This window comes from Podarcis gaigeae (assembly GCF_964106915.1).
Source record: "Podarcis gaigeae genome assembly, chromosome: 7".
In the NCBI taxonomy this organism is placed as follows: domain Eukaryota; kingdom Metazoa; phylum Chordata; class Lepidosauria; order Squamata; family Lacertidae; genus Podarcis; species Podarcis gaigeae.
This window is the reverse complement of record NC_139683.1, coordinates 57,607,045-57,632,479: the sequence shown is the minus strand read 5'-3', so window position 1 is coordinate 57,632,479 and position 25,435 is coordinate 57,607,045. Positions and strand designations below refer to the sequence as shown.

Genomic DNA, 25,435 nt, shown 5'->3' with positions numbered 1-25,435 from the left:
TTTGTGGAAATCTCTCCTCCATGTTCATCAGCTTAGCTAGCGTCCTGCTTCATTCTCAGTTTGTGTTTCTACAAATCTTGCTACTCAGTCATTCTCACTTGATTTGGCAGCAAGTTTAGATAGATCTGTTAACAAATTCAAAACAAGCGTCTCCCTTGCTCCAGCATAAATCTTGCAGTACAATACATAACGTTGTAAAAAATTCTACTGCAGTGCCTTCTAGATGTGCCAACACTTCTCTGTTGGAATTCTGAGATGGCATATTTTACAGTCTTCTAATGCTAAAAAGGCCTTATGCAGAGAGCTTCATGTTGACGCATGGAAGTAATTTCCCCCACTATGTGTTAAAATCAAGCAAGTATTGACTGTAGTGAATCCTGGATCAGTCCCGCTAACTTCTGGCAGGCTTCTCCCACAGTTAATTTTGGTGACTACTAATGGCACCAGTTCTTTGGGTTTTGTGGGTCCATGTCAAGCGAGTGCATTTTATTCTCATGAAAAATGCAGCACTTCTTTACATAACTTGAAATAATATTAAAAACAGCTGTGAGAATATGGGCTTTATTGACATAAACACGCAACTTCAGCGCTCATATATGCTGCCAGGGTTCTTGAAGGCAACTCCAGCAGGGATCTTCAGGACAAATGAAATTCAATTTTCACCTTTCAAAATCTATTTTTTTATTATTATAAAAAACCCACAATTGCTCATACAGTGGTACCTCGCGTTACATACACTTCAGGTTACATACGCTTCAGGTTACAGACTCCGCTAACGCAGAAATAGTGCTTCAGGTTAAGAACTTTGCTTCAGGATGAGAACAGAAATTGTGCTCCAGCAGCGCGGCAGCAGTAGGAGGCCCCATTAGCTAAAGTGGTGCTTCAGGTTAAGAACAGTTTCAGGTTAAGTATGGACCTCCGGAACGAATTAAGTACTTAACCTGAGGTACCACTGTAAAAGATTTGGAAATGTTCACCTTTTGCTGCAGTTAGAGGAGTATTCAAAGTACCGTATTTTTCGCTGCATAGGACGCACCGCCCCCATAAGCCGCACCTAGTTTTTTTTGGGGGGGGGAAATAAAGAAAAAAAAATTATTTCCCCCCAGCCACGGGGCTGACCCCAGCCCCCATAACAGGCTGCCGTCCCAAGCCTCGCGTGCCCGGTGGGATCTTCCGCCGGGCGCGGTAGGCTTGCGGATAGCTTCCTGAAGCCTGGAGAGCGAGAGGGGTCGGTGCGCACCGATGCTTCTCGCTCTCCAGGCTTCAGCGAAAGCCTGCATTCGCTCCATAGGATGCACACACATTTCCCCTTCATTTTTGGAGGGGAAAAAGTGCGTCCTATAGGGCAAAAAATACGGTACCTTGTTTCTGAAAACCAGTTACTAAGAAAATTGTAGCTTCTAACTTGCCCTCGCTCCTGACCATTGCACAACCATTTGTGGTACATAGCATGAGCTCCAGAAATAACTCGGTAGTTTAGTATAATTGGCATTTCACTGTTCCTCTTGGCAGGCCATGTCATAATTTCTGAGGAGTCATCGTAAACCACCTTCTCTTCATGATGACAAAAGTATATCATCTGCCAGAGTAAATATGGGTGCTTCATTACAACATATGTGCTGCTAGAAAATGTTCTGCATGTTGTATTTTTGAGTGTGCCACTAATATAATAGGAATAGGACCATCAAATATCTGGGTTGCGCACACACTAACTGGAAAAAATTTTCTAGGAAGCTGGACTATCCCCCCTGTGCTTTCAGATACCTAAGAGCCCCGTTGAAGCAGATCGACGGCTCTTTTAATAGAGCTCCCTAGTTCCCACAGTGGTCAACTAGATATCTCTAGTAAACCCATTGCTGGATCCATGAAGAGCTTGTGTTTCACAGTTTAAACCATAAATCTATTTTTGGTCCATTCTGTCAAAGGCTGTCATGAACTCCATGAAGGCTGCATAAAGCTACTCGGGTTCCTTGGCATATTTGCCAATTAAATGACTAAATAAGAAGCCCCTTGCCTAAAGCCTGCCTGTTCTTTTGAGAGACTATTTCTTCAGCCCCAGTGTTAGAAACTCAGATATATAAGTTAATCACCAAATGGCGACTTAAACCTAGGTTATGGTCACCACAATGGAATGTTTAGGGAAGCTTTTAATGTTTGATGTTTTACCGTGTTTTTAATATTCTGTTGGGAGCCTCACAGAGTGGCTGGGGAAACCCAGCCAAATGGGCAGGGTATAATTTTTTTATACACACACACACACACACACACACACACACACACACACACGTACCTTTTCCCAGTGAAATCTGTTGTTATTTATTTCATTTTTATACCATTTTATATTTTAAAGAACAAATCACAAGCGATTTACAACACATTAAAACATCACAGAAAACAATCAGGAATAAAACAAATTCAAGCTTCAAGGGAAATATTTCAGATTCTTCTCTAAGTGACATTTTGCTTTCCTCAGTCGCCAACCTGGCATTATGTGATCTCCGTGTGGTCGCAATTGGACCCACGCCAGTTGCAAATTGTGCCTTCTGCCTGGCTAATTTCTAATGCTGAGTTCAGCCCAATATTTGAGCTTATTCAGAAAGAAGCTTGAACACGATTTTTGAGACAGTGTTTAACAGATTTAGTGGCTTATAATTTTGGAAGGCATTTTAAATCACACACACACACCCTCCTTAAATTTTGGAGCTGTAGCATTTCCCAACCTGGTTCTTTCTGACCTTCTAATCAGTTTTCTAAGATTACGTCTTGTGCCCAAGTTTTATTTTCTCTGTAAATTCTTTTTTTTAAAGTTAAAATAATTAGCATCATTTGCACATGCAGATTGTTGTATCCAAACCATTCAACAACTGGCATTCATATTACATGAAACAGAGAAGTTTCCTTCATACCTTCTCTACCCTTTGTATCGCCCTGGACATTGATTTTAATATGGGAATAGCTGAAATTCCCTGTTGTGCTAGGACAGGTTGGTTCCTTAGACGTCTTTTGCTGCTTGTATCTGCAAATCGACCAGACGGTGACTAATATTGAGGGAGATTCTTAGAACGAGGGGTCATTGTTTGAAGAGCAAGCATGTGTAATACTATTTTGTTAGTCACCGTTCTCACAGCACTGTCAGCCTAAATTACCGTCAACCCCGTATTGCCCTTCCTTCCCTTGCTTTTAGCTTTGCAATGTCAGCCGAGATGTTTGCGTTAGGCAAGTAGGCCAAAGTAGATTACTGTACTTCATTGTTCAAAAACTGCTCTAATAAGTAGATTAGGTTCCCATAATGAAGGATTGTTCTGGCTGCTGTCTTAGTGTAGCCTGGGTGATAGGCAAAAGAACCCTTCTAAAAGCCATTTAGCACTCTAGTGATAGGAAGGTTCAAAGCAGTTGAGGAGACTAGTCTGGAAAAGGCCTTTAGAGATCAATACCAACTATGAGGTATCCTATTTCTTCTACTACCCAGTGCCCTGCTTAGTAATATATCATTGCTGCTCAGCAGCCTTTAATTAGGCAAGAGGGGAATGGAAATAACCTTTTTAAAATAAAAAAATGAAAAATGAAACAGTTGGGATCCAAAAGTATGTAGCCTGAAGAGGTTCACTTAACAGGCCACTGTGTTCTCGCATGCTTTTTATTTTTAGCTTGCAGCCTTTATGAAAACCCTTCAAGCCAAATTGGTCATTTCTGCTATGGTTCTGCTAAGTCTCTGCGTCAGACTTTGTAAAGTGGGAGGGGGGCTTGGTGACCTCCACACAGGGCCATAGCTGGGGGGGGTGAAGTGGGCTCTCTGCAAGGGGCGCAAAATCGGCTAAAAATATGTCCGTAAATGTAAATATTGATGAATGCCTCATAGGAAATGGTTTTAAATAGAGGGTGGTTTGAATGGGTGGAAGGGGGGTACGTTGGAGGAGACGCAGAAGGAGGAGCTAATTTGTCCGTGGCCAGGGGGACGCAATCTGGACGGTTCCGCCAGGGGCGCAAGGTCACCTAGCTACGTCTCTGCCTCCACATGAGTGTTTGGATGCAAACCTCTAAATATTTACTCCATCGGTTGACCTGACTTCTTAATTTCTAGGTTCTTATGAAGGGTTACAATTGTGTCTGCCCAAAAGAATGAGACTTGTATTGCTTTATTTATTTATTTATTTATTTATTTATTTATTTATTTATTTAACCAAGTTTCCTTGTAATGGTAAGCAAGCTTTCCAGGCTTCACAGAACTCTTTTAAAAAAACAAAAACATTTTCCTAAAACTCTTCAGATAGGAAGAGTTGTATTTATTTTTTTTTAAAAAAAAAGCTTTCATTTCTCACATTTGGACACATGTTGTAAGATTGTGATTTTATGTGAGATGAGTTGCTTCTAACAACAAGAGATGCAAAAGTCAAAGGACAAATTCTTAATTACTGTACTTAATATACTGTACTGTATAAATGTTACAAAGGAGAATCGTTACAAAGGGGTTATTGGGTTGTTTTTATTTTGATTATATATTTTGTGGTTTTATATTTTGATTTTGTTCTGTGAACCGCCCTGAGACCTCTGGGTATAGAGCAGTATATAAATTCAATAAATAAATAAATGCACAAGTCTGTTCACTGGGATTCCGCCTCTAAACTCATTTCATTTACTATTAATTTATATACCTCATTTCTATATTACCATACACAAGGCAGTTTACAAGAAAGAAACAACAAAATAGTCGTTGCTGGATTCCCCCCACCCCCCTTTGACACTGCTGTTTGCACCATACACAACCCTTCTGCATGCATGGCTGTGGGAAGATTTATCTGCAGTGTTCGGATTGGCAATATTTCATCAAATCTTTTCCCTTTTACTGACTTCTTTCTTAGTGGTTCGTAACTTAAAATCAGAGTCCTTGACAGCCAAAGACTAATATACCGTATTTTTCCATCTATAAGACTCCCCCATGTATAAGACGCCCTCTATTTTTGCGGCAACAACCAATCAGCAGTCCACCCTTGGCACTATCCGTGTATAAGATGCCCCCTAATTTTTGACATTATTTTTTATGAAAAAAAATCTAGTCTTATACATGGAAAAATACAGTACTTCTCCAGCTCTGACTCCATGAATTACTTGTTCACTTGAGTAGCAGCTTGCTGGTGCTTGACATCTCCTAATTTCCATGTAGAAGCTTCCTTTTGCAATGAGCTGAGGGTGCTTATCAGCATCCCAGTTAACAGTTTCAAATATAGCCAAGGCAATGAACATGGAGATTATCTTTGTAGACTTTCTTCCAAGTCTCTTAGGGCTACATGAATATTAAAATGCCTGAATTGAAATTAGTGTTTGTTAAGAACAATTTAATTCCACCTAATTTCCCCCTCATTAAATTAACCTAGTGTGTTCCACATCTGCATTGTTTGCATGGCTATCATTCAGGGAAACTGTCTCAAATGTCACCTAGTGACTTCAGTGGAACTGACTTCCAATGTATTTGGAAGGATAATGACAAAAGGTGGGGAGCATTTTGGGTCCATGGACCAGATATTTTTCAGGCCCTGGCGCCACAGTCCAAACCTGACAGGTGAGTGAAGCTGCCCACCCATCAATTATCTGGTGTCACAATGATATAAGATAACTGGGTGCTTTGAAGTCCCAGTGTCAGGACTTCAAAGCACTGCTCAGGGATTTCAAGAATCCCTGCATGTTGCTTTAAAGCTCCTGAGGCTTTTTTCCAGGCATCGGTTATGTGAGCAAGTTCCATTGCAAGGAACTCTCTTGCACAGGCAGTCTTCACAGAGGGGAATATGGTGTGGGCTTTGTAGGCTTGCAGAGTACTGTTATGATCACCAACAGTCTTGGGAGTCCAAGGGCTCTTCAACATGAGAAATCTATGTCATTGGGGATTCTGTTTTCATCAGTAAATGGAGAACCAGCGTTCTTATGTCCCTCAAAAACCTGGCAGGAACTGATCTTGCAGAGTGGGCCTCTGGATTTCCCAATTGCTGGTCAAATTAGGGAAGTGAAAAAAGAATCAATTTAAAATGAACTCCTGGGAAACCTTTCAAGAGCAATTTGCTGAAATCATGAGGTATAGTAAGTAGCAGGAGAAAACACAACATGTTTGACATGTTCAAAGCAACTGTAGGCAAAGGAGCACTGACAGGGTTGTCTGCTTTTGATAGGAGGAAGGAGAGAATAAGCAAATTTGTTCTAACTGCTTTGGTGTGATGTTTTGAATTGACAAACCATAGTTACAACCATCCGCCTGCCTTGAGAAATTTGCTGTCCCAAGGACATTAGAAGTGCAGAAAGAATAGTGCTTTAGAAGTTCAAACCATGGTTTGGATTCTAAGCTATAGCTAGTGCAAAGCACGGTCTAGTACAGTGTTTGAATTAAATTTAAAAAACAACTGGCCTCTTCCATCATCTGTACAATTATAAAGTTGCAGTTTGAAGAGCACATAAGCTACTTAAGAATAAGAACAGCAGATGTGACATTTGAAAGCGTCTGTCACCTTAAAAACCCTGACACCCATTCATCTGCTCTTTCCCCCTTGATTCCAGTTTGGTGCAGAATTTCGAAGGTTTTCCCTGGATCGTTTCAAACCAGGGAAATTTGAAGACTTCTACAAACTGATTCTTCACATCCACCACATATCCAACATGGAGGTGATGATTGGTTATGCCGATATACATGGAGATCTTCTTCCTATTAATAACGACGACAACTTCTTCAAGGCTGTTACAAGTGCAAACCCGCTGCTTAGGATTTTTATACAAAAGCAAGGTAAGATTAAATGATCACCCATCTGCTGAAAACATAAACTCCTCATTTTTTTCTTACTGATTTCTAGATTTTGAAAACCCCTGTGGAGAGTAGAATCCTGTTTGTATTGGCTCCTCGAGCTGGATATTTGAGTGGGGTGGGCAAGTTGTTGTTATGGAAATAGCAGAAATATATCGCAACGAGGCAGAAAAGACTGCAGTGTATCAGCATATTTTAATAGCATGCACTCAAAATAATTTGCATATTCCTTTCATTAATTAATATGACAAGCAGCAAGCTGTTGTTAGAGATGCTGCTTGTGTATTACTGTTTGGAAATTCCTTCCTTTATATGTAGAAAATGTAAGTTGGCCCTTAAGAAATCTGAAATAATGGCTGAAGATCAAAGAAGGTTGGATGCCCAGCCAACGAGATTTGTTTTGCTTCTTTCACTGTGCATCAGCTCATGAGAGATGGGGGTGGGAATTCAAGCCTGCCAGTACTCCAGCTTCCCCCTGCAGCCATAATATTTGGAAGCAAAATGTATTCTAGAACTCTTTTATTTTTAACAGGTCTCTCTTTTCTACCAGAGGAAAGAACCATATATGGAGGCTCTGTTTTGCCCTCTTCTGCATTAGCAGTCCCTACTAAGCATGGTTTGATTGCCTAATTTATCTGTTCTTAAAATTTATTAAGTAACAGGGCAATCCTATATATATATATATATATATATATATATATATATATATATATATATTTACTGAGAAATAAAGGGCACCGAGTTCAGTAGGCCATACTCCCAGCAGTGACGTTAACATATGAGAGTGCTGGAGGTGAAATAGTTACAGGTTACCCAATCAGAACCCGAGGGGTGGAGTCAGAGGGACTATAAAACCAGCTCTGGGAGGGGCGAAGAGGGGGAGTTTGCTGGGAGTTGGGTGGAGTGGGAGTGAATTGGGATAGAGTCTGTGGGTAGGTTGAGTTAGTGTAGAGAAATAAGCTGAGTCAGGAACAGTTAGGAGCTAGGAAGACAAGTAAATATCTGAGCGGTGGTTTAGTGAGTGAGAGCAGGTAGCAGAAGTTATAGGTCTGGATAGGCATCCCATGATTGTAATTGACTGAGACCGTTTATGAAACCACACGCTTGTTAAACTGCAATAAATAAACAGAAGTTTATGTTCCGATTTAAGCCTGACTGGACTCAGTATTTTACCAGGTAGGGCCTGGGTGGTGGCAGCGAGAAATAAAGTGGTGGCACAGGGATCAATAGACGGTGAAACGTCCAGGGACCTTGTGTGATCGTCACACCAGCCATATAGGATTGCAGCTTAAAGCATGTTAGCAGTTCGAAACAGGATTGCTGAAGCATATTTAAGCTGCTGTGTTCCAAAGCTTGCTTAAGAAGCAAGTGACTTTGAAACAGAGTCAAAGGCAGGCAGCCTTGAAATAACTAATGTAGTAAGAAAAATGAAGCAGCACAATGGAGAATAAACTCTTAAAACAGAATAGTGTAGAAATAGCAGGAATAACAAACAAGACAAATCATTCTGGGGAGCTTCTCACAAATGCTCAGATGTTGCGAGACTGGCATCGTGCAGCGAGGGGCCTGACAGGCCTCATAAGGACTGCTGCTGCTGCTGCTGCTGCTGCTGCTGCCGCTGCCGCCCAGCAAGGACTGGGATGTTTTGGGAGAAGTTTCATTGGAAGTTTTTGCTGTTTTTACTGATGTTAACTTTTTGTATCTTTATGTGGAAATTGTTCAGTTTGGTTATGTAGCTTTTAATGTATTTTATTTATTTTTACAACTACTTTGCTATATTTGTAATTATGTAAATCTTTTCATATGGGACGCGGGTGGCGCTATGGGTTAAACCACAGAGCCTAGGACTTGCCAATCAGAAGGTCGGCGGTTCAAATCCCCATGACGGGGTGAGTTCCCTTTGCTCGGTCCCTGCTCTTTCCAACCTAGCAGTTCAAAAGCACATCAAAGTGCAAGTAGATAAATAGGTACCACTCCGGCGGGAAGGTAAACTGTGTTTCCGTGCGCTGCTCTGGATCACCAGAAGTGGCTTAGTCATGCTGGCCACATGACCTGGAAGCTGTACGCCAGCTCCCTCGGCCAATAAAGCGAGATGAGCGCCACAACCCCAGAGTCGGCCATGACTGGACCTAATGGTCAGGGGTCCTTTTTCCTTTAAATCTTTTCATATTGTAAGCCGCCTTGAGCATTGTTTTAACTGTGGAAAGGCAGCATACAAATAAAATGATGATGATGATGATGATGATGATGTCAATCTTTTCTCATACAGATTGGTTTTGATGTAGGGTAGTGAGACTTTTTGCAACTGGAATGTGCAAAGGTTTGTATTGGTCCAAAACCATTGCAGTTTTATTATATGATGATACATGGGGTGCTGGATTGGGTACCATTATCCTGGATTCTGTACCTTAGTCACAAGTGACTAATACAGGTATGTGTCTGTGTTGGCAAATGGGCCCTTAGCTTTGAATTTATAAGCAAACCTTGAATCAGAAGGAATTATATCTAATTTTCCTGTGCCAGCACCAGTTCAAATTTATCTGTGTTTATGTATCAATTCTCCTTTGTAAATAAAATAAAATAAATAAAATAAAATAAAATAATAAAATAAATAAAAGGGGTTGTTACATCTTAGATAGGGGACTGGCAAGTTTAGAACTAGATTACCTGACATGGAATTGTTACAATGACCCCATTTTTTAAAAAAAAATGCAGAAAGGGAGTGGTTGGAGAAAGTAACTTCATTGTTGTAGAGCCCAGAGTATAAACACTCCTGGGTTTGATAATCATGTTTTGGAGGAGGCGGAATGTTATACTTAAAAATAATCCATTGCCAATATTAAATCTGCTGAGTTGGGGGAAAATAAAATGTATCTTCCTCTGTTCCACTTTACTATTCCCTTACAAGCCATTATAATATTACAGCTGCAGTGTCCCAACATTACAGCTTCGAATACAGAACCTATTAAACTTTGGTGTTTGGTGTGTGTGTGTGTGTGTGTGTTGAAGGGCAGGTACTTTGCACAGGCCTGCAATAGGCAGTTTGCTCTTTGTGTCTGGGGCTAGAGGACTCCAGGACTGCACAGCAAGTGGGTGTTTCTCTGCAATGCACATCACCACCTTGTCGTCATCATTTTTGGCACTCTGGTTGAACAGGTTGTGGCTAGATTGCCGTCTTGGACTAGTATCCCTCTCTCTTAAACATCAAGGGCACAGCTGTTCTGCTCTAGGCTTCTTTCTGCTAAGCATGCTGAGCCATCAGTGCTGCTAATCAAAAGGGAAGCATTTTTAGTTTAGTTTTGTTTTTCCCCCACAGGTGGAGAAGCAAATATAATGTGGCACTTGGGCCTGGGTTTCAATCCCTCTTGAGCTAGTTTGGGTGGCCTTGGACCCATCCTATACCCTTAAGTCTTTGTCCCCTCACTTTCCCCCTGCAAAATGGGAATGATGTTTTGCCTCACTGTGATAGTAAAGCATGAAATGTAAAAATCAGCCATGAGCCTTGGGAATAAGAGCAGGAGGTGTGCAAATAATACAGGGAATAAGTGAGCCATCCTCCTTTGGCCTCTGCTAAGGGTAGAAAAAACCTGGGTCTCTGTACACCTTGGCTTCTGGTTTGCTTCCACCTAGGCAGGTGGTGATGCAGGTCATTCTTCTTTTTCTAGATTATCACAAGGAGATTTTTCAGTGACGATAGGGAGGCTCTGTCAGATCACTGGCTGGTAGGCAGACAAGTGCAAGCTAAGAAGTCTGATCGCTGAAATGCGCAGCACCCATCAACTACCTTCCAAGGCCAATGTACAAAAGCCGCTCCACTTGTTTCAGATGCTTCTCCTTTCCTTCCTTTTCCCTTCTTTCCTCCATCCCCCCTTTGTTGCCAGCTTGTTGTTGTTGTTTAGTCGCTTAGTCGTATCTGACTTTTCGTGATCCCATGGACCAGAGAACGCCAGGCACTCCTGTCTTCCACTGCCTCCCACAGTTTTGTCAAACTCGTGTTTATCTAGTTTATCCCAAACACAATCGACAGTCTTTCAGCGCTGCAAGCTGTTTTTCACATCCTCTTTCTTATCCCATTTATGGATTTCTTGACCTGTCACAGCTTGGAATAGTTCCTAGGTGGATCCTGTCCCGGGTACCGGCCAGGCCAAGATAACTTTGCTCTATAGGCAAAGCCACAGCAGATGGCTTCAGGCTACTAATGGTAACTAATGATTACCCGCAAACAAAGAGCAATGTTTTAAGTGCAAACTGATACTTCTTGTGTTCAACCTGTGGTGTTATGGATGAGGGATGTTTTCTGGCAGCATCTTCTGCTGGTACCTTCTTTAAAAAAGAGAGAACTGCAGTACCAAACTGAGCAAAGGAAGTATTTCTATGAAAGTGTTTTCCCTAGGCCTCCCATGCTCACTGTAGGATACAAGCTGGGTGTGGACTCTCTGGCTGTTCTCACACTTGTCAGCTCATCAGAGGAGAGCGTGGGGTGAGGAACCCGACATGTTTGTGCTGCTGTGATTGGCAGTGTTGAAAGAATGTTTCCTGTTCCTGTTGTTCAGATCAGTCTGAAAGTGTCCTTAGATGTCCAGTGGGAGCCAGTTTTGAATCTGGAAGAAGTAAAGCCCTTGGTAGTGTGGGGGCTGCATTATTGACATGCCATACAAAGTGGATATCCACAGTGTGCTGGGAGTATTGGTCAGGCAACCTGGGTGTGGGTATTTAAATATAGATATAGACACACACTCATATACATGCACACACATACAGAGAGAGGGTGATTCAGTAATGTGTTCTGGCAACCAGCACACTAGTTTACAGTCGGTTTCATTAGCTTCTCCTAGTTGTCTATTTCAAGCATTGATAATAGTGTACAGGTGCTTTGTTTTTCACAGTAGCCTGGAGGAGAAATCCGGATGACCAATTTTAAGGGAATGCTTGCATAATTGAAACCAAACAGTCAATAAAAGGCAAACGCTAATTCTGTTGACTTAATTTTCCTCAGCTGAAATAGATATTTCCCAATTGCTTTTCGGAGAAGTGGTTTTAAGGACTAGGCCATCAGCTAATATCCTTGTTCTCTAGACAAGGCTGTTAGGGTTGTTTTGCTCTTGTAAGTCTGTAATTTAATATCAGTTGGATCAAAAACTTTTCCTATAGAGAGAGGTGTCTGCTGCATGAGAAATTTATGACCTCATAATTGGGATAGCAATGTGGGAAACTTTTCTTCTTCTGAATGCACGTCTTTACTTCCTGATCTATGTTAACCTAAAAGAAAGATTGATAAAATAATTGAATGCACAAATCTTGCTGCTTATTCCTTCTAGCTGAGATCCCAAAAGCACATGCCCAGAAGACGCTTCAGGTACACTTTTCTTAATAGCAGTTGCTTGACAACCTCCCATCTCAAAAAAAACCCCAAATAAAGACAGATAGGATGGTATTGCAGAGGTCTTCTACAAAGGTCTTCCTTATGTTGCATAGGTCAAGAGAAGAAAGTGAGATGTCCCCTTGAACATGTATGAGACCTTGTTCTTCTTCTTTGATCCTGGCTTCTCTGTGTTATGAAACCTGAGATTTCTATAATGTATAATTTTTCTGGTCACCTTGGTATGCTAATTACAAAGCAAGCTTGGATCTAGACTTGGTGGCTGTTAATAAAACACCTTCCCATTGCAGGGAGGCAAGATCACTTGTCTGTGAGGTTACCCCCACCCCCTCCAGCTGTGTGCTGTGTAAAAAGGCAATTGAAAGGAAGCTGTCTGTAGGGAACTGTCATATCACATGGAAGGGTTACCAAGCCCCCCTTTGTGTACTGTTCTCACTCCAATGTCTAACACAGGGTTTTCCAATTTTGGGTCTCTCTCCGGCTGTTTTTGAACTACAATTCCCATCATCCCTGATTGCTGGTCCTGCTATCTAGGAATGGTGGGAGTTGTAGTCCAAAAACAGCTGGAGATTCAAGTTCAGGAAGCCCTGCTTTAACAACACCTGACCCAGACATTGTGCACGTGAAAACATTTTCTGGCATGGTGGTAAAGTTTTTGGGAAAGCTTTACCTGCTTAATCTTGTGTATTAGTTATAAAAAAGGAAGTGGTGACAAGCTTAGTTCTACAGCAACCTTACAAGCAGATAATTACAAACATCACAGCCACTTCTGGGCTGCCCTGTGTGCTCTTTGTTCTGCATGTTTGAATCCGAATTATGTGGTATTCATGGCCAACAAGGGGGTTGGACTCGATGGCCCTTGTGGTCTCTTCCAATTCTATGATTCTATGATTCTAAGATTATGAGATTTGCCAGAGCTGAACTGACCAAGATGGATGCCTTTTATGGGCAGCACAGTTAACAGTGATAAAAAGAGAAATTGTAAATCCAAACATTGTCCCTTTTAAGATCTGGCAACACAGAATATCGTACATGTTGTTGTTGTTTTTCTCTTTTAGCATATATACTTTGGGCTGTCACCTTAATGAAGGCAATAGTATAAACGATTGGTAAAGGTAAAGGACCCCTGACAGTTAAGTCCAGTCGCAAACAACTCTGGGGTTGTGGCGCTCATCTCGCTTTACTGGCCGAGGGAGCCGGAGTACAGCATCCGGGTCATGTGGCCAGCATGACTAAGCCGCTTCTGGCGAACCAGAGCAGCATACGGAAGCACCGTTTACCTTCCCGCTGGAGTGGTACCTATTTATCTACTTGTACTTTTTGGTGTGCTTTCGAACTGCTAGGTTGGCAGGAGCTGGGACTGAGCAATGGGAGCTCACCCCGTTGCAGGGATTCGAACCACCGACCTTCTAATCGGCAAGCCCTATGCTCCGTGGTTTAGACCACAGTGTCACCCGCGTCCCAATTGAGCCACTCTTAATTGACAACCTCATTGAGCCCAGGAAGCTTCTGCTTAGGGGAGTGTATTTCTTTGAAGGTTATCAGTGTCTTACAGTGGCATAGCTGGGGGGAGCACCGGAGTGGTTGCCCCCGGCGCAGAATTGTTGGGGTGCAAAATCTCAACACTGAGTGCTGCCTCAATACAGCTTTCACTGGGCTCCATTGGAAACAGCTTCTCCATTCAAACCAGGAAGTGACACCTCCAGACTTTGGAACTTCTTTTCCTATCTCTGTGGCCATGAACTCCTGGGTGACACAGGACACAGATGCCATTAGGCAGTTTAATGTGCATGCATATTCCATCCCTTTCCCTCCCTCCCTCCCTCCCACCCACCAAGCCCTGCACGGCCCCGGGCACTGGCAAGCCACGCAATGCCACTGCCATCATCCCCCAGCCACCAGTTTTGAAGGAATAAATCCTTGTGTATGTTGAAATATAATGTGCCTCTGTAGTTTGCAAAGTAGCAATGGGAATAATTCAGCCAGCCTGCCAGCCAGCCTCATGAACAAAAGATCGAAGCTATAATTACTTATACTTAATTCATTGAAGTTGCTCCCTCTCAGCTGCTCCTGTGAGATATGGGAACACGTTTGATCAGTCTCCCCCCCAGCCTAGTTTATGCCACATCCTTGGACTACCAGCTTGAGCCAGCACAACCCCAAACATCTGGCAAAGCACTAGGTTAGGAAAAGTTTTTTGTGTTATGTGCTGCTGCTGCGGGAATTATCTGCAGAAGTAGTCATGCAGAGCCTTTGGTGTTTTCTTTAAAACAAAAACAAAAAACCCCTCCCTGCTAAAATTAGAAACTTAACACAGGAAATGTAGTAAATACTTTTGAATTAACCACCCGCTAACGCTATCCTTGGAATAAATGGTGCAGACAACATGTGGAGATAGTCTTTTCATCATGATGCTAGCAAATGCTTAATGACTGGAGTGCATGTAGGGTTCCTGGTTGAGGTTTTGCCACTGCTTTCATCTAGACCAGGCCTTGCCTCTTTCCATAGCTGCATATGGAGTAGGATGCAGTCCACCACCCCCTTTCCCAAGTGTCTCTTCTGACATTGCCTTCCAGCATGCAAGCCCCTTCCTGTGCTGCTCAGTAATGTTTGAAGTCTGTGGCTATGTGGGAGAAGCCCAGGACATGCCTCCTTCTTCTCATGCTGCTGTGGTGAGCAGCATGGTCTCTTCCCAGGTGACATGAGTTTCTGGCATGACCAAGTACTGCTAGAAAGATGCCGGAAAGTCTATAGATGCCAAGAAAAAAAGGGGGGAATGTGGAGGACTACTTTAAAAAAATATATTTTTCTGTTGGTTTTTCCTGGGCTTTCTCATCTGTGAGCAAGTTGTACACCTTCAAAGGTACAAGAATCACTATTTCACCTTGTGGTAATGTATTGCATCACTTGCCACTAAGGATTTTCGCATGTTAAATTTTCAAAACAATTCAGAAACTCCCCACCCACCCACCCACTCTGATAGCTGTACCTCTGAAGGACCAATATTGCCACAGGGTTGTTTGCAAAAACACTTTCTTTAAAGGGCTGTCTAGGGTCTCACTCCTTTACAACCAAGAGTCTTGGTGATGGTTTTTTTTCTGTATATTGGCTCTCTGAGATTCTAAGGACACAAACTTCTATCAACGCTAATGTACAAGTATAAATGGAATGCAACAGCCTTGCTTGGCTTCAGCTGCACTTTCAAATGGCAGTCGTGAACTATTTTTCTGCTTCTGAATGACCAAGATTTATTATTCAGGAATTTCATTTTCCATGCTTAAAATACAGGACGTTATTGACTGGAGAAATACAAAAAAGCCACCACACACTTGTTTAAAACCCCAGCGTTGAAAACATTTCTCTCTGTGGATGCCTGCGTTCCCCCCTCCTCCTTTCATGCTGATCTGTAAAGCTTTTTTCAAAACTTGCTTTGCAGATTCTTCAGTTCGATAACTAAGCGGAGTGAAACAACAAGAGTTGTGCGTTAGAGAAATATGAGATTGCAGACACATGTTAAGAATTTTTATAGAATTCCTGTAAAATGGAGGGTGGGGAGTTTTCAAAATGCAGAATATAGTGGCAAACTCTCCCAGGCTGCACTTGCTTCTGAAGCCCCATCTTCACCTCACCCCACCAACATTGCTTTTCTCTCCTTGAACTTAGATTTAAAAGTAATCACTACTAAAGGACACCCCCTACCTAGGACATCTCCTACCTAGGGCTGTGCCAAAAACCTTTGGCCTCTCAAAAACCTTCAATGCTGTTTTGTGGGTTGTGAAATGTTTTGCCAAATTTTCTTATGGGGGTGAGGAGAAAGATATTAAATTTTCCAATTGTTTTTCCTCAGAAAGCTCTCTTCCAAGAAAGTTTGGCTGACTCAGCATTAAACAAAACGATAAGACTCTTATGAGTTCAAACGAATGAAGGGAAGGGAGCAGTAGGCTATAAAGAGGAAGAAGTAGGGGCCAAGCCCACTGCTTCCATCAATGATGATAATAAAATAATATTTGAATGTGATTCACAGATGTAATCAAAATGCATGGGTGGTGAAAGAGGGGTGGACATTTCACCATATATTATTTAGGGAAGGATTGAAAAAAAATCCACAAAATTCTTGTTTTGCAGAGGATGGGGGATTCTCAATTTAGTCAGAAAAGTCTTTCCTGAGAGATTTGGGCTCAGGCCTACCTTTTACTCATGTTGTGCTTCAAACTCCCTGCCCCCACCCAATAGGAATCTAGCATATGCTGTTTTCTAATAATTGACCATGCCATTGTAATATCTAGTTGGCTTTTTTAAAATATTGTTTCTCCCAGCTCAGGTGATTTTAGCAAGTTAGCAGCTGGTTCACAATGTAACTTAGGCATGTGGGATGGGAGCTGCTGCTTTTCTCAACGCAGGCTTCAGTAAGCAGATGAAGAGGCCACAGATGCCATATTGAGGACTTTCATAAGAGGGTCTACTGCTCTGGAATGCTTAGAATCTATTTAGATTTCTAGTGCTTTAGTTAACTGGAGGCTTTTGCAATGCCAGGTGAGCGTCATGTGATGGTGGAAATAGGATCCATCCCTTCCCTTGACTTGTATATTTCTTTGCCATAGAAGAAAATACATTCTTTTAAGAAGTGCTACTTTGCTTTGTTTCAAATAGAGGGAAAATGGACCATTGAACGAATCAAAGGGCTCAAGTTTAGCTCTATTGGGTACAATAAACCCACAATGTACACACGGATTATATTCCGGAATTGCACCTAAAGCCAAAATCGCATATAGTCAAAACACATTGGGCTCAATAGCAGGTGGGATTGCCCCAAGTTGTTTTTTTTCCAGAGCCCTGTCCCTTTTAAATTTTTTGCCACATACATAAAGCTGAATGCAAAAAAGTTAAATGTGCATAGGTTGTGGGCTTACTGTAATGGATCCAAGTTGCTAAATGCTGATCTGTACTGTTTCCAGTCCTCTGTCAACATTGGATGCAAACCCAGAAGAAACGTCTTGGGTTTTCTGGTGCATTTGACTCTCTTAATATCCAGGGTAGATGAAACTTTGCAGCCATGTGTGTTTGCTTCAGTCATTAGGCAACAGTGGTGTGCAGTGTGAGTGTGTTTGCACTTTTTTGGCTAGGGAACCCGTGGTCCTGCAGATGTCCTCGGAATCCAAGCTCAAATCGGCTCCAGCCAACATGGCCAATGGTTTCGGATGATGGGATTTGCAACATCTGCAGGGGGACAGTTCCTCACCCCAGGCACACCAAAAATCGCGTGGAGACATCCTTCCCCCTCCACGGTTCGCTTTAAGAAAAATGTTTTATCTGGAATATCTTATCAGTCTCTAAGTCTCACACTCTCCACAAAAGGATAGTTATTGCAAGGCTTAAGCCAGCATTTCATAATTGGCAGGCTGTTGTTGCTATTAGCCTGCTGACTCAGGCTAGCCACTAGCTGAATTATCTCATGGAGGGAACGGGATGTTTGGAAGGGCTTGGACAGGGATGGAGCAACTTGTTGCATTGTCCTTTTGTTGCTGGTGGCGTGGGCTAAGCAGGCCCATTGCTGTGATTTTTTTGTTTTCTCTCAGATTTCTGTGCTGGCTTGCAATCTTCCCACCCCCTCACTGCTAGGGAGAATGCAACCCTTGCTTTTGGTGTGTTGGCAAAACTGTCCCTTGAACTATGGCCATGGGAATTGCTGAAAGGGGCCTGCAGGAAATAACTAGTGCCTTTTTGCCAATAGGTTATTTTTGGTGGCTTCAATTACAGCCCTCTTTCCTCCTGCCTCCTCTGGCAACCACACGGGTGTCATGTAAATGGATGGCTCTGAGTTGCGACAGCAAAGCCACCAAGGAGCTCAAGGAGCTGAGTCTGGAGAGAAGAGGACACGTTTGCAGCAGTGTGCTTTCCATTCCTCCTCTTCTTCCTCCCGTCTTCTTTTCCTCAGCCCCTTGTAAGATATTGAGTGTTTTCCTCGTAATGTAAATATCCTTGGTCAGAGATATTTTGACTTCAGAGTTGCGACGGGAAGTTTCGCTTGGAATATTCCACCTAGGAGGCGGGAGAGGGGTTAGGCTTTTAAATGCTACCTCAGAGGGAAACTATGAACATGGTTAGTGCTGAATTTGCATTGTGTCGCACCCTTAATAGTCTCGTATCTTGTACTAACAACGGTAGTTAAAATTACAGCCATTTCTGAGCACCGTGAAGGCGGCGGGGAGAGCTTTTGCATCCTTTTTAACAGCGTGTGCTGTAAGAAACAACCTTCCCCCTTCTTGCCCAATAAGGCTCGGCACTTATATACATGAGTTTTGTGAATGGCAAAGTCTTCAGAAGTCAGGCACTGTTTGAGAAGCATCCAGGAGTGACTAATGCTCCTTAATCCAATTTATAACAGATTTTATCTCTTTGAAAAGCAAGACGCTTTTTTCTGTTTTCATCTCTTACCAGTAAGGAGAAGACATGGGGAGGTCTGTGACAACTGCTGCTATTTTTCAGATAACTTGTCAGTTTCTTCTAGTAAGGTAAAGGTAAAGGTACCCCTGCCCGTATGGGCCAGTCTTGCCAGACTCTGGGGTTGTGCGCCCATCTCACTCAAGAGGCCAGGGGCCAGCGCTGTCCGGAGACACTTCCGGGTCACATGGCCAGCGTGACATCGCTGCTCTGGCCAGAGCCAGAGCCGCACACGGAAACGCCGTTTACCTTCCCGCTAGTAAGCGGTCCCTGTTTATCTACTTGCACCCGGAGGTGCTTTCGAACTGCTAGGTTGGCAGGCGCTGGGACCGAACGACGGGAGCGCACCCCGCCGCAGGGATTCGAACCGCCGACCTTTCGATCGGCAAGCCCTAGGAGCTGAGGTTTTACCCACAGCGCCACCTGCGTCCCGTTTCTTCTAGTGCTCTATTCCTTATATTATTATTCTGTTTTATATATATCCAAGGGGGTGTGCATTGCCTCCCTCCCACCCTGTTCTATCTGAACAACAACCTTGTGAGGTACAATAGACTGAGAGACGGTGACTGGGCCAAGGCCAGTCAGTGAGCTTCATGGCAGATCAGGGATTTGAACCCTGATCTTCCAACCAAGTGTCCAACACTCCAACCACCCCACTAAACTGGGTCATAGCACTGATTTAGGCTATTGTTTTGCTTAGGTTCTTGTCCTACCATGAACTCCCCCTTACACAGACATGCCGCAGTCACTGTGTATTATATAAAGATAGCTCCTTTACTCTCTTTTTCTCCCTCACCCACTTTTCCCTTCTGCTGCTTTCCAAATTGGCTTTCTGTCATATAAGCGCTGTGCACGGAGTCATGGTTTCACACAACTTTCTCTTTTCTCATTAGGTTCTTGCAGTAAGAAGTTTTGTGTTATAATTTTGATGCCTATATAAATAGAACCACCTAGGTTAAGGAGGCTCAGAACAAAAGCGCCTCATCCTTTTATTTTCATTACATCATCATCCTGTTTCTTGGTGTCTAACGGCTCCCATACCTGGGGTAACTAGCCTAAGCTTTTTAACCCAGGTACTGCCCAGGACATGTGAGCTAATTTGGCCATCTGTCAGTTGCATGACTTGGGTACTTTCTACATTTCTCCCTATACGCCCCTCCCCCTCCCCAGCAGTATCTGAGCAACAGTTACACACCTTTGATTTTTAAAATATCTGTTGAGGGCAGCTCACAAAATATAAGATTTTACCTGAGAGGTACACAGGTCGGTCTCACACTGGAGAGAAGCATTCTCTGTCCATATACCAATCATTTCTCTTTTAAATTAGCCCATAATTTAATTTGCTTCCTTGTCACTCTTTCCCCCTGTATTGAAAGATCCCTCACTACATCCTTTAGTGTTCTAATACTCTGAATCTGAGCCTTTTGTTCCCTTGTTCCAGGCCTTAACTGAGGGATAGAGTAGGATGTGATGATAATTTACTACAGTGCACTGTAGAGCTTCCTGTTACGTTTTGAGTCTAAAGTAGGTGGTGATTACAAATGCAGTAGACCTTTTGTGAACCTACTTACCCCTCCACTCTCCATTTATTTCATGATAATAAGTAACGCTGGCAATGTGGACAGCCAGTGTGATGTAGCAGATTGAAGTTAGACTGGGGGGAGAGGCAGGTTCAAATCCCTGTTCAGGAGACACACCGGGACCCCATCTGCACTATGCATTTAAAGCAGTATCATACCACTTCAAACAGTCTTGGCTTTTCTCAAAAGAGCCCTGTGAACTGAAGTTTTTGTAAAGGTGCTGGTAGCTGTTAGGAAACCCTGGCTCCCCTCACAGAACAGCAGTTCCCAGAATTCCCTGGGAAAGAGGGATTGATTGTTAAATCAGTTTGGGAGCTAGTCAGCCTGCACAAGGACTTCTGCTTGTGCAACAGGGCTTCCCTCCCTCCCTCCTTCCCCTGCATGCACCCCAGATCTGCTCCAGAGGGTTGTGGGGGAAGCCCAGAGCAGATATTGCCAGGTTGGGGCAGCAGGGGGAGGAGAGGAAGGGGAAGATTCATCATGTAAGTGCACTGACATGGTTGGATATTACCCTTCATTAGTCCAAATTAGATGAGGATGAGGATTTATTTGATAGCCCACCCATCTGTCTGGGTTGCCCTGGCTATTCTGGACAGCTTCCAACACATATAAAAACATAATAAAACATCAAAAGCTTCCCAACACAGAGCTGTCTTCTAAAAGTTGTGTAGTTCTTTATCTCCTTGACATCTGATGGGAGGGCGTTCCGCAGGTAGGGTGCCACTGCCAAGAAGGCCTGGTTCCCTGTAACCTCATTTCTCACAGTGAGGGAACTGCCAGAAGGCCCTCGGAGCTAGACCTCAGTGTTCGGGCTGAACGATGTAGGTGGAGATGCTCCTTCAGCTATACAGAGCTGAGGCTATTTAGGGCTTTAAAGCTCAGCACCAACACTTTGAATTGTGCCCAGAAACGTACCACAAGCCAGTGTAGATCCTTTAGGACCAGTGTTATACAGTCCCTGCATCTGCCCCCAGTCACCAGTCTAGCTGTCACAATCTGGATTAATTGTAGTTTCCAAGTCATCTTCAAAGGTAGCCACACATAGCTACCAATCCTTAGTTCTGAACTCAACGAATCACTTTCCACAACCTGGAAAAATGCCCACTTTGCCTAGAAGCGTGTATTGAAAGAATGGGAAAATCCAGTTTTACTGCTCTGTAGGTATGCTGCTGCTAATGGCACAATTTTCTCTGCTACCTGGCAGATTGAGGAGTGAACCTACCTGGCTGGGAGTTCCCTGTGACACCAGACTCCACACCCTGCCTGCCTCTTCCTCTTGAGCCTATGCTAGCTGCATTGACAGAACTCCCCTTATTTGTGTATGGGCCTTTCTCAAGCAGATGACTGTCCAGAGGCCACTGCCAAAATCCAAACATAAAGCTTCTGTGGGGGAATTTATTTTCCTGCCTGTACTGCATGCGGTGTGTCGGCAGCGTTCATCATACCAAGCTCTGAATTGCTGCGCAGGGAGGGAGGGTAACAAAACAACTGTCGTCAGCAGTCCCTGCACTAGTAAATTACACATTCCATTTCCCTCTTCCCACGCAATCCACACTGGCCTTTCAGAGCACGGCTACATGCACTTGATGCTGTTGGGTGGCTGGAATCTTCTTCCTGAAATCCTTGTGTCTTCCTCTGTAGATTGACAACGGCCAGCAGTCAGTGGATCAACTACTGCTCACACCTCGCTTGCAAAACCATGGGCATACACACACACACTGCAAACTTAATCTTGCTTCCCATTTTCTTTTGAGTGTGCCTCTCCTAGTGCTTTCTGGCAAGTTGCTGTGTGTTTTTACTATAGTTTTATTGGTGAGCCAGCCCTGAAGGGTTTTCTTAAAAAACCATGGCCCTGCTTATGATGATAAAACATGCCGTCCTTTTCTTCCTGAGCTGCAGTCACTTTTAAGCAGTGCTCAAATGCCATGATGACAATGTGAGTCCTCGTTAAAGTGCCTCTGGTTTTTATAACCGACAGATTGGCAGAGCAGGTTGAATCTTAAGCAGCTTGCCTTTTACTCTTCTGGGTAGATACCGTATTTTTTGCCCTATAGGTCACACCGGCCCATAGGACGCACCTAGTTTTTTTTGGGGGGGGGGAATATAGAGAAAAATATTTTTTCCCGCCCCCCCCCCCGTCGCGGGGGAAGCCCGAGCTTTTAAAAACGCACCTACCGTAGTTTTTAGAGGAGAAAAGGATATCTGCCCGAAGTGCGGGGCTCCCTAGGCTGCGGATATCTGCCCGAAGTGCAGGGCACTCTGCTTCAACGCGCCCCGCGCTCCGGGCAGCAGGCTGCTATCCGCAGCCTAGGGAGCCCTGCGGGAACTCCCGTGAGCTCCCTAGGCTTGCTGATAGCTTCCTGAAGCCTGGAGAGCGAGAGGGGTCGGTGCGCACCAACCCCTCTCACTCTTCAAGCTTCAGTGAAAGCCTGCATTCGCCCCATAGGATGCACACAGATTTCCCCTTCATTTTTGGAGGGGGAAAAGTGTGTCCTATAGGGAGAAAAATACAGTAATTTGTAGCTTTGCATTGCCCCGTGTTAAAGGGAGTCCAGTGTAGGCCGTGGGATAAAAAGTATTGGAGCTGAATGGTATGAGTGGGATGGGGCATGCCTCTAGCTCTCGGCCAGTGTTCGAAATTTGCCAGGCGCCAGGTGCAGAATGCACCTGGCTATCGGCCATGTGAAGATGCCCAGGCACCAGTATGGTGCCTGACATCTCCACCATTGGGAGGTGCATGCCTGGGAATCCTTGATGGCAACTAGGCATTTTATTTTGGTGACTGTAATCCTGGTTTAAGGAGCCATTTGCTGCCTAGCTTATGTATCTGAGTTTCTAGCACTGCTCTTGACTTAACCTTTACCGCAGAGTGAGTGTGAGGATAAAGTAGATTTGTAAAACACTATAATCTGGCAGAGCTGTTGCCTAAAAAGGGGGCGCTTGAATGGGCTTTCAGTCTACTGTTTGTGTGCATGCTTTTTTAAAAGGCTAGAGTCTGATGAAGTATTTTGGAGTTCATTGTGTTTGTGATTGCTCTTTTATTTTCTTCAAAGTTTCTGGCTGGTGCATGCATTTATATGTTCCGTAGACCACATTTTGATCAGCCACACCTGTATCAATAGGTCTGGCACCTGAGGAGTGTACAGCAGAATTTCTTTTCATTGCCTGGACTGTTTAGCCAGCTTTGAATAAACCTGGAAGCTCTTCTACAAAATGGTGGGTCCCTTGGAACCAGCTCCAGTTAAAAGTTTGCATTGGAAATGAATCCTTGGAGTTCGGGCTTAAGGAGACATCTCTTTTTTTACTTCCTTTTTTCTTGAAAGACAACAATATATGTCATCTCTTCCTTTCAAAGCAGCCAAATGTGTTTGGCATGAGTTGTGTCTTTTTTTGTTCTCATTTTGTGGGGAGGAACAGATAGGACATGGCCTCTTCAGTTTTGAAGCAAATAATTTCATTTGATAAACCACCTACAATGGTTTAAAGTAAATGCATGCTTAAGCCAGCTGTGTAAGAGTGTTAGCAAGACTGGCAGCTAGCCACGAACTCCTCCACTCCCTTTTAGCTATCAAAAGGCCCTGATTTGAAAAGAGTTCATTTGTCTCATCTCATATCTCTAGTTTAAGAGCACATAATACACTATCCAGCCTAATTTACCTTACTCCTTCCACATTCATGTTGTACATAATCATCATCAGTATGCAGGGCTGTATCACTAACATCCACTAGGTATTTAAGCTTGAACATGTTTCACATCTGACCTTTAGAAGAGTATATTCTGTGTTCTTTTAGATATTTATGACGGGGTAAACAAATGAAAATATGCAAGGGCCATATAACTGTAGCTATTGTGCTTAAATTATTGTTTCAAGATTGTGGATTTACAGTCGTTCCAAAACCAAATGACTAAATAAACAACTAGAGCCAAATATATTTTGAAAACTCGAAAGGATTTTGAAAAGTTTCGCTAAGGAGCTTGATTCTGGGCCTTCTTGCTTACATTTGGCAGTTACTTCATACAGGCTTGCTAGGAGCAATTTCAAATGCCCAGAAAAGACACTTGGTGCAGACCCCATTTTAAATGAATATAGGGAAGTGGGTCATTGAATGAGTCCCCATGAATTCCTGCATTTGCACAATCACCACATCCTAACACCTTGTTGCAGTGAAGAACACGGGGTTCATTAAACATGCCATCTCTCCTGTGCAGCATTAGAAATTGGCCAGGCGCGGGTGCATTTTGAGACTGGCATGGGTCCAATTGTGACCACAGAGAGAGCTCTGAATGCCAGGTTGGCAGCTGGGGAAAGCAAAACGTCACTTAGAGAAGGATTCGGAATATTTTCCTTGAAGTTTGAATTTCTTCTGGATTGTTTATTTGATGTCTTAATGGGTTGCAAACTGCTTTGAGATGTGTTCTTTAAAATATAAAGTGGTATAGAAATGAAATAAACAACACCAAATTTCATTTAAAAATGGCACCTAGTTATACAGTGGTACCTCTGGTTACGTACTTAATTTGTTCTGGAGGTCTGTTTTTAACCTGAAACTGTTCTTAACCTGAAGCACCACTTTAGCTAGTGGGGCCTCCTGCTGTTGCCACACTGCCAGAGCACGATTTCTATTCTCATCCTGAAGCAAAGTTCTTAACCCGAGGTACTATTTCTGGGTTAGCGGAGTCTGTAACCTGAAGTGTATGTAACCTGAAGCGTATGTAACCCGAGGTACCACTGTAGTCCACTGTGATTTAACATAGGTTTAAGTTGCAATTTGGTGATTAGCTTATATATCTGAGTTTCTAAGAGATGCTCCTATGGTCTTAAGATAGTATAGCTCAAATTAAGGCTGTGCATATGCCTCTTCAAAATAGCCCAAAGCCTTTCTAACTGTGAGCATCATTCTCATCTGCTGCAGACCTCACAAACTGAATTTGTGTCCACACCTCACTGAATTTCTATCATGGTAGACAGGGATTCCACCTTCCTTGTGCTTCAGTGTAATGTAAACAATATAATGCAGGGCTCCCGGTATCAGCCAGCAGGCAACAGAACCAACAGATCATTCTGCACAGGTTCCTTTGTCAAGATAAAGGATGAAAGGCTATCTCAAAAAGCAGACTTTATGGATGTCTTTCTAAATATATCATTACTGGCAACTTATCCCAGCTCCGCTGGGGTTACAACCCAGAACTGCATTCCACTAGCAATGTAAGTAATTCAACCCAGGTTTGAACAAAATTATTTTGATTTTAGC

General features: G+C 43.2%; 1 protein-coding gene across 1 annotated transcript in view; it reads left to right on the top strand.

Moving 5' to 3' along the window:
* PARD6G (par-6 family cell polarity regulator gamma) overlaps window positions 1-25,435 on the top strand; it is a 70,191-nt gene that overhangs the window by 14,745 nt on the left and 30,011 nt on the right. Inside the window, exon 2 of the mRNA XM_083747001.1 lies at window positions 6,541-6,763. Coding sequence (XP_083603127.1) covers window positions 6,541-6,763 — 223 coding nt within the window. The remainder of the gene's footprint in view (window positions 1-6,540; window positions 6,764-25,435) is intronic.